Source organism: Rhinatrema bivittatum, chromosome 9, assembly GCF_901001135.1.
Source record: "Rhinatrema bivittatum chromosome 9, aRhiBiv1.1, whole genome shotgun sequence".
In the NCBI taxonomy this organism is placed as follows: domain Eukaryota; kingdom Metazoa; phylum Chordata; class Amphibia; order Gymnophiona; family Rhinatrematidae; genus Rhinatrema; species Rhinatrema bivittatum.
The window spans coordinates 26475050-26484064 of NC_042623.1; the positions used below are offsets into that span (position 1 = coordinate 26475050).

The following is a 9015-nucleotide window of genomic DNA, read 5'->3' on the forward strand; positions in this document are numbered from 1 at the left end:
ACTATCTCTGATGCCTCTCAGCGTCAGGGTTGCAGACTACTTTGATCCGGGTTCATTTGAGTGCCACCAGAGCTGTCACACGAGCGCCGGGGAGGAACACCCTGGACACCTCGGTGTCCAGGCAGGCCCCAATAAAGCTGAGCTGCTGGGATGGTATCAGCTGGGATTTTGGGTAATTGATGAGAAAACCCAGGACTGGAGCACCTCGACTGTCCTTAAGGGCTTCCCTCCTGTGGTCCCTACCACAGCCAAGCACTTGGTGTAGACAGGAGGTGCAGAGGCGAGGCTGAAGGGCAGAACCCTGGACTGGAAGTGCCGCTGGCTCACCACGAAGCACAGGAATTTCTGATGAGGTGGAAATATTGCGATGTGCACGTAGGCGTCCTTCAAATCAAGAGGGCAGAGCCAATCCCCTGATGAAGAAGGGGAAGCAAGGTGCCTAGTGAGACCATTTTGAACTGCTCTCGCATCAGGAACCTGTTTAAGGCTCAGAGGTCAAGGATGGGCTGGAGGCCGCCTGCTCTCTTGGGAATGAGAAAGTACCTGGAGTAGAACCCTCGGGCCTGCTGGGCCTCAGGAACTGGCTCTACCACCTTAGCCCATAACTGGGCCGAGAGTTCCAACTCAAGGTCCGTCGCATGTTCTACGAGACTGCATCCCAGTGAGAGAGAGGAGTGCAGCAAAACACTGAGAAAATCTAGGCAGTAGCCCCGTTCCACAATGGCTAACACCCAGCAGTCAGTTGTGATGAGAGACCAGCAGTCTGAAAAACAGACATAGCTGGCCCCCTACCGGTGGCTCGGGATCCATGAGCACCAGAACTAGGCTGCTGCTCTTTCTGTGCCAGTCAAAACCCCGCCACAGAGCCAGGTTGATGCATGGCAAGGTCAGCCTTTAGGGGTAGTCCGAGATGCCCTAGCTAGGAGGATAGTATCTCTGTTGAATATAGAAAGGCTTTCTCGTGTCCAGACGCAGCACCCGACGGGCCGCCAAAGGAGTGTCCAAGGTACTGGCGGAAAGCTGTTGTAGGGTTTCGTGGTGGTCCTTTAATTGGGCCATCGCATCCCAGGTCAGCCAGTTTCTCCTGGACTTCAGGGTGGAGGTCGAAAACCTTAAGTCAAGATCAGAGCTGGGCACTAATACCGGTCGCCCACATCCATGCCGCTATCTCAAAGACATCATAGGCTGCCCAAATTTCTTGTTTGCTGGCCTCGAAACCCTTCTGTACTATGGATTCCAGCCCTTCCTAGAGCTGTTGCGGGAGACTTTCCGCAAGCTCCTGAACCTGTTTCCAGAGGTTGCGCTTGTACTGATTCATGTACAACTGATATGCCGCTATAAGTGCAATAAGCATCGCACCCTGGAAGACACTGTGGCCCAGAGCATCCAGGGCTCTTTGGTCCTTCCCCAGAGGGGCAGAAGAGTGAGTACGAGATCATTTGGCCTTCTTCAGAGCAGAATCCACTACCATGGACTGGTGCAGGAGCTGGCTCTTTTAGAATCCTAGGGCCTACTGTACTAAATAAATGGCATCTGTCTTCCGGTTGGCCAGGACAACAAAGTCTGGGTGCTCCCATAATCAGTAGAGGAGCTCAAGGAGGACCTCATGCACTGGGACAGCAATGAATTGGAGGACTTCCAACATTTTATGGTGGGTGTCCTCTTCAGTAAGCAGCTGAAAAGGTACAGCCCCCCGCCATCGCCTGATCAAAACTGGCGAAGGACAAATCCTCTGGTAGCGAGCAGTGTCTCTCGTCTGGGTGAAGGCTGGGTAGGGAGATTATCCAAGGCCTTCGTGGAAAATTCTGAGGAATCATCACCCCAAAGATTGTAAGGGGCCTCCTGCTCACCCACGACTCCCCTGGATCAAGGAAGAAGGCTAAATCTTGGGCCCCGAGGCACCGGCACTGTCTGTTGGGAAGCCTTGGTGCCAGAGGCCGCGCGGGCATCGAGGGCACTGGGGCTATTGAGGGCCTCGGTGAACCCAGAGGCTCCGGGGCACCCAACGGAGACGGCACTGCCCTTGCTGGCAAACGCAGAGTCGCATCCTCCGACAAGAATCCTGGAATTGGAATGGTATCGGAGGGGGGAATTGGCAGCAGTCGGGGCACCGAAGGACCTCTGGGCACCGGCTGCATTGGCAGGGCACAGAGCAGCATGTCCAGCCGCTCCAGCAGAGGTGCCAACATAGAGGGTACTGGCTCCAGCAGTACAATTTCTCCTGAAATTCAGGCGTAGTGAGCACTGATGAGGTAGGAGAAGGCGGATGGGGCATAGCCAGAGCCTCCATGGGGGTCTGCGGAAGCTCAGTACCCGACACTGGAATCGGTGGGGAATGTCCTGGGCTCCCACGTCTGGAGGAGGACAGGGCCGCCTCTATGGGTTCGGCCGAGGCTGGTGCCCCTCCAGTATCTGTGCCGGCACCATGCTGTGAATACCGTTGGTGCTCAGCCCAGTCCTTCCCCGGTGCCGAGGTAGACGATCCCGAGGTCTTGGAGTGGCCCGACACCGGTGATCCCCTGCGCCCTTTTCTTTGTTGCGGTACACCGAATGCAACAGCCCAGGTTCACTAAGATCACTCTGGCCTGACAACCCCAGAACTGGAGTCTATGGAGACTATTGCTAGGGACTGAACAAGAGCTCCATCTTATCTAGATGGGCGCGCTGGCCTTTGGGCGTCATCTGGGCACAACTGTGGCACCGAACATCATGGGAAGGCCCCAGGCAGAGGATGCAGACATCATGCTGGTCCATGATGGACATAGTCCATGGGCACTGGGGACACTTCAGGAAGCTGGTCGCCATCGAAAAAAGTAGGCGTGCGGTTGGTGGCCGGCACCCACCGAAGGGAAGATGCTGGGGAACCGACTGCAACGCCGCGAAAATTTGACTTACCGGAGGAACAGACACACAAGAGGGGACCCTGGATCAGAGAAAAACCGGTTGAAAAAGGACACTTTCTCGTTCAAGAAAGATAAATGAAGATCTCCAAAGCCCGCAAGGCAATGCACCATGGAAAAAAAAAGGAAACTGAGGGGGGGGGGGGTACCCCGCATGGCTGCAGGGTTTGTGACATACTGGGCATGCTTAGTGTGCCTGTGCCGGGCTGTATCTGATGATGTCACCCATCTGTGAAGACTACTATCCTGCTTGTCCTGGGAGAAAGCAAATGTTGCTTACCTGTAACAGGCGTTCTCACAGGACAGCAGGATGTTAGTCCTCACAGATGGGTGACATCACAGGATGGAGCCCAATCACGGAACACTTTTGTCAAAGTTTCTAGAACTTTGACTGGCACCTATTGGGCCATGCCCAGGATGGCACTAACCCTGCAACCAGCAGGGGTCCCCCTTCAGTCTTGTTCAAAAGCTAAAGTAAGTGCAAAAAAATAAAATAAGAAAAAAACGTAACAAACCCAACATCATGGAGTGGTGGGCGGGTTTCGTGAGGATTAACATCCTGCTGTCCTGAGAGAACACCTGTTACAGGTAAGCAACATTTGCTTTCTCACAGGACAAGCAGGATGGTAGTCCTCACATAAGGGTGAGTACTGAGCTGAGGATGTCCGAGAATGCACCAGATGTACCCAACAACGTGCAACAGGCACAAGAACTGGGGTGAAAATTTGGTAGAGGGCATCCTGAACCCTAATGGGCAGGTGGAAGGGTGTTGGGACATCAAGTTGCAAAAAGGTTGCGCAAGACAGACTGGCTGAAGATGGAATCTTGTCTTCCAGCCTTGTCTAAACAATAATGGGCTGTAAAGGTATGAAGAGAACTCCATGTAGCAGCTCTACAAATATCAGGAAGCGGCACCGAGCGCAGGTGCGCTACTGAAGTTGCCATGGCCCTAACAGAGTGTGCGCTTTAACACGGGCCTGAAGTGGAATGCCTGCTTGCTGATAGCAAAAGGATATGCAGTCCACTAACCAGGAGGAGAGAGTCTGCTTACCCACAGGTTGACCCAATTTGATGGAAGCAAAAGAAACAAACAATTGAGTACTTTGCCTGTGGGCAGATGTACGGTCTAGGTAGAATGCTAGAGCCCGTTTGCAGCTAAGGGTATGCAGAGCCTGTTCTCCTGGATTGGAATGGGGCCTGGGAAAAAAGGTGGATAGTATAATGGATTGACTGATGTGAAACTCCGATAATACCTTAGGCAAGAACTTAGGGTGAATGCAGAGTACTGCCCGGTCGTGCAGAAATTTAGTGTAAGGTGAGTAGGTAACTAGGGCCTGTAACTCACTAACTCTGCGAGCTGATGTGATTGCTAAAAGAAAAATCACTTTCCATGTGAGATATCGAAGGTCACAGGATTGGGGAGGCTCGAATGGTGGTTTCATGAGCCGACCCAAAACCAGATTGAGATCCCAGGAAGGGGCCGGAGGGCGCAGTGGAGGCTTGAGGTGGAGCAAGCCCTTCAGAAAACGTGTTACAAGGGGTTGTACTGAAATGGGAACATCCCCGACACCTTTATGGAAGGCGGCTACTGTGAGAAAAAGAAAATCTGGTACATACCGAATAGTCAGCAATATGTAAAACAGTTAAGTGATGGTTCTTCACCTACTCTCATTTTTGCACTTGCAGTTTGTGTGGGAATACCTTTGGAGACTTGGGAATCAGAAACATTGAGCTGCTGAAACAGCAACGAAGAGACTTGCAGATCGTGCTGCACATCCCTGAGGACAAGGAGCTGTTCAGCGAGTTGCAGGAATGGATCCAGAGTCTGGCTGATTTCTGGCCACAGTTCGACATCCAGTGGCTGCGGCAGTTCCTGGACATTGTGCAGAAGGATCTGGATCATGCAGACAGCCTGAAGGCAGTTTCTATTGAGAAAGTGAATCAACTGAATAGAGACATCACAGAGCTGAAAAAAAAAATTTGAAGAGAAAAGATGGCCAGGAAAAGAGGTGGCAAAAAAAGCACGTTTGCTTACCGCAAACAGTGTTTCCGTAGATAGCAGGATGAATTAGCCATGCTATCACAGGGACTGTCAGTCTTACTTAAAAACATGGAAACGACGGCAGAAGACCAAACAGTCCATCCAGTCTTCCCCAGCAAGCTTTCCCTTTTTTTTTTTTTCATTTATAAATTTTTATTGGCATAAAACTTTGACAACATATTGATCATTCACGTCAGACAATATCAAACCAATTAACATAGAAACATAGAAACATAGAAATGACGGCAGAAGAAGACCGAATGGCCCATCCAGTCTGCCCAGCAAGCCTCACACATTTTTTCTCTCATTCTTATCTGTTACTCTTAGCTCCTTGTTCTATTCCCCTTCCACCCCCACCATTAATGTAGAGAGCAGTGATGGAGCTGCATGCAAGTGAAATATCTAGCTTGATTAGTTAGGGGTAGTAGGGGCAGTAACCGCCGCGATAAGCAAGCTACACCCATGCTTATTTGTTTTACCTAGACTATGTTGTACAGCTCTTGTTGGTTTTTTTTTCTTCTCCCCTGCTGTAGAAGCAGAGAGCCATGCTGGATATGCATTGAAAGTGAAGTATCAGGCGCATTTGGTTGGGGTAGTAACCGCCGTAACAAGCCAGCTACTCCTCGCTTTGTGATTGCGAATCCTTTTTTTTCTTCACCCCTGTCGTTGAAGCTATGCAGGATATGCGTGAAGCATCAGTTTTTTGTTTTTGTTTTTTTTTTTTTTCCCCTGCCGTTGAAGCAGAGAGCTATGCTGGAAATGCGTGATGTATCAGTCTTTCTCCCATGCCGATGCAGCAGAGAACCATGCTGGATATGCATGGAAAGTGAAGTATCAGGCATATTTGGTTTGGGGTAGTAACCGCCGTAACAAGCCAGCTACTCCCCTCTTTATGAGTGCAAATCCTTTTTTCCATTACCTCTTGCTGTTGAAGCTTAGAGCGATGTAGGAGTCACAGTAAGCATGTGTATGTTTATTTAATAAGGGTATTGTGTCAATAGCCATCATTCTGGCGAGTCACCCACTCTTCATTGGTGGCCTCTTGACTTTATGGATCCGCAGTGTTTATCCCACGCCCCTTTGAAGTCTTTCACAGTTCTGGTCTTCACCACTTCCTCCGGAAGGGCATTCCAGGCATCCACCACCCTCTCCGTGAAGAAATACTTCCTGACATTGGTTCTGAATCTTCCTCCCTGGAGCCTCAAATCGTGACCCCTGGTTCTGCTGATTATTTTCCTACGGAAGAGGTTTGTCGTTGTTTTTGGATCATTAAAACCTTTCAAGTATCTGAAAGTCTGTATCATATCACCTCTGCTCCTCCTCTCCTCCAGGGTGTACATATTTAGATTCTTCAATCTCTCCTCGTACGTCATCCTATGAAGATCCTCCACCTTCCTGGTCGCCCTTCTCTGTACCGCTTCCATCTTGTCTTTGTCTTTTTGTAGATACAGTCTCCAGAACTGAACACAGTACTCCAGGTGAGGCCTCACCAAGGACCTGTACAAGGGAATAATCACTTCCCTTTTCTTACTTGATATTCCTCTCTCTATGCAGCCCAGCATTCTTCTGGCTTTTGCTATCGCCTTGTCGCATTGTTTCGCTGTCTTCACATCATTAGACACTATCACCCCAAGGTCCCTCTCCTGCTCCGTGCACATCAGCCTTTCCCCCCCCATCGAGTACAGTTCATTCGGATTTCCACTCCCCATATGCATGACTTTGCACTTCTTGGCATTGAATCTCAGCTGCCATATCTTCGACCACTCTTCCAGTTTCCTTAGATCCCGTCTCATTCTCTCCACTCCTTCCGGCGTGTCCACTCTGTTGCAGATCTTAGTGTCATCCGCAAAAAGACAAACCTTACCTTCTATCCCGTCTGCAATGTCGCTCACAAAGATATTGAACAGGACCGGTCCCAACACCGATCCTTGCGGCACACCACTTAAAACCGCTCTCTCTTCAGAGAAGGCTCCATTTACCATCACACATTGTTTTCTGTCCGTCAACCAATTTGCAATCCAGGTCACCACATCGGCACTCACTCCCAAGCTTCTCGTTTATTTACCAGTCTCCTGTGCGGAACCGTATCAAAAGCTTTGCTGAAATCCAAGTAGATGACATCTAGTGCTCTTCCTTGATCCAATTCCTTGGTTACCCAGTCAAAAAAGTCAATCAAATTTGTCTGACAGGATCTTCCCCTGGTGAATCCATGCTGCCTCTGGTCCATCAATTCTCCAGACTGTAGATAGTTGACTATTCTCTCTTTCAGCAGTGACTCCATTACTTTTCCCACCACCGAAGTGAGGCTAACCGGTCTGTAGTTGCCTGCCTCTTCCCTGTTCCCACTCTTGTGAAGCGGGACCACCACCGCTCTTCTCCAATCACTCGGCACCACTCCCGTTTCTAGGGATCTATTGAACAGGTCACACAGCGGACCCGCCAGAACATCTCTGAGCTCCCTCAATATCCTTGGATGAATCCCATCAGGCCCCATGGCTTTGTCCACTTTCAGGTTCTTTAGTTCTTCCCACACATTTTCTACTGTAAAAGGATTTTCATCTATTCCCCTACCCTCCAGTTCTGTTGTTTAGAGATGGTCCTTCTCCAGGGTCTTCTTTAGTGAACACAGAGCTGAAGTATTCGTTTAATATTTCTGCCATTTCTTCGTCTCTCTCTACACATTGATCATTACCACCTTTCAATTTCACTATACCACTTTGGACCTTTCTCTTTTCGCTGATGTATCTGAAAAATGTTTTGTCACCATTTTTTATCTCCTTGGCAATCCTCTCTTCCGCTTGACTCTTTGCCAACTTGATTAATTTCTTTGTCTCCCTCAGTTGATACAAATATTCTTCTTTGTGCTCCTCCCTTTGGGATCCTTTATATTTCTTGAATGCTGTTCTTTTAGCTTTAATTTTGTCAGCCACCTCCATTGAGAACCAGATAGGTTTCAGTTTTCTTTTGCTTTTCTTTACATTTCTAACATATAGAGCAGTTGCCTTGGTGATTGCTCCTTTTAGATTGGTCCACTGCTGATCCACATCTCTCTCGTTCTCCCATCCTTTAAGTTCTTCCTCCAGGTAGTTCCCCATTTCCTCAAAGTCTGTGTTTTTGAACTGTAAAACTCGGGTCTTTGTGGTTCTTTTCCCTATTATTTTAGTGATATTAAACCATACCGTTTGATGATCACTGCTGCTGAGGTGGGCGCCCACTTGGACATCTGAGACATTATCTGCATTAGTGAGCACTAAGTCGAGTATAGCTCCTTCTCTCGTGGGTTCCAACACCATTTGTTTGAACAAAGATACTTGCATGGCATCCACTATCGCTCTACTATTTTTAGTTTCTGCAGATGGGATTTTCCAGTCTACATCTGGCATATTAAAGTCACCCACGATCACCACTTCTCCCTTCTTACCTATCTTATGGATGTCTTTAACTAGATCTCTGTCCAGCTCTTCCTTTTGGTTTGGAGGCCTGTAAACCACTCCAATATAAATGGATGCTCCGTCATCGTTTTTTAGGTCGACCCATAGAGCTTCTTCAATACCCCAACTTCCTTGTAGCTCAGTTGCTTGGATGTTGTTTCTGACATAAAGAGCCACACCTCCCCCTTTTCTATTCTCTCTGTCCTTCCTTAACAAGTTGTAGCCTGGTATTGTTGTATCCCATTCATGAGATTCTGTGAACCATGTTTCTGTGATAGCAACAATGTCCAATTCTGCCTCAGCTATTAGGGCCTGCAGATCTGGGATTTTATTTTTGGTATAGTGGATTCTTTACATAAAAATAAACAACATTATGGGTGGAAACTCCCCTTTATCCCAACCCTCCCTCCTCCCCCCTTAGAGGTTAACATTATAATGAAAGTAGTTCTTCACCATGATTTAGATACATCAAGATTGAAAGGGAATACAATTTTGAGGTTGTGGGGAATACTCCCAAGGCACAAGTTGAGCTCTGTGTGGATTAGATTCATAGACCTTGCTTATACAGTGATGCTCAATAACCATAGATCATAACACCCCCAAATTTTCTCAAAGTTATGTAGAGACCTATTTTTGTGAGCAG

The 9015-nt window shown here is 48.6% G+C and overlaps 1 protein-coding gene across 10 annotated transcripts in view; it reads left to right on the forward strand.

Annotated features, from left to right (window-relative positions):
- Positions 1-5243, forward strand: part of LOC115098699 (protein NLRC3-like) — a 157216-nt gene extending 151973 nt beyond the window's left edge. For 9 of the 10 annotated variants that reach the window (XM_029615513.1, XM_029615512.1, XM_029615517.1 and 6 more), the window contains one exon: positions 4587-5242. In XM_029615513.1, the coding sequence (XP_029471373.1) occupies positions 4587-4884 (298 nt within the window). In that variant the 3' untranslated portion in view covers positions 4885-5242. Of the gene's footprint in view, positions 1-4586 lie in introns of all 10 variants that reach the window. The other variant, XM_029615520.1, reaches the window with a different exon arrangement.
- The last annotated feature ends 3772 nt before the right edge of the window (positions 5244-9015 follow it).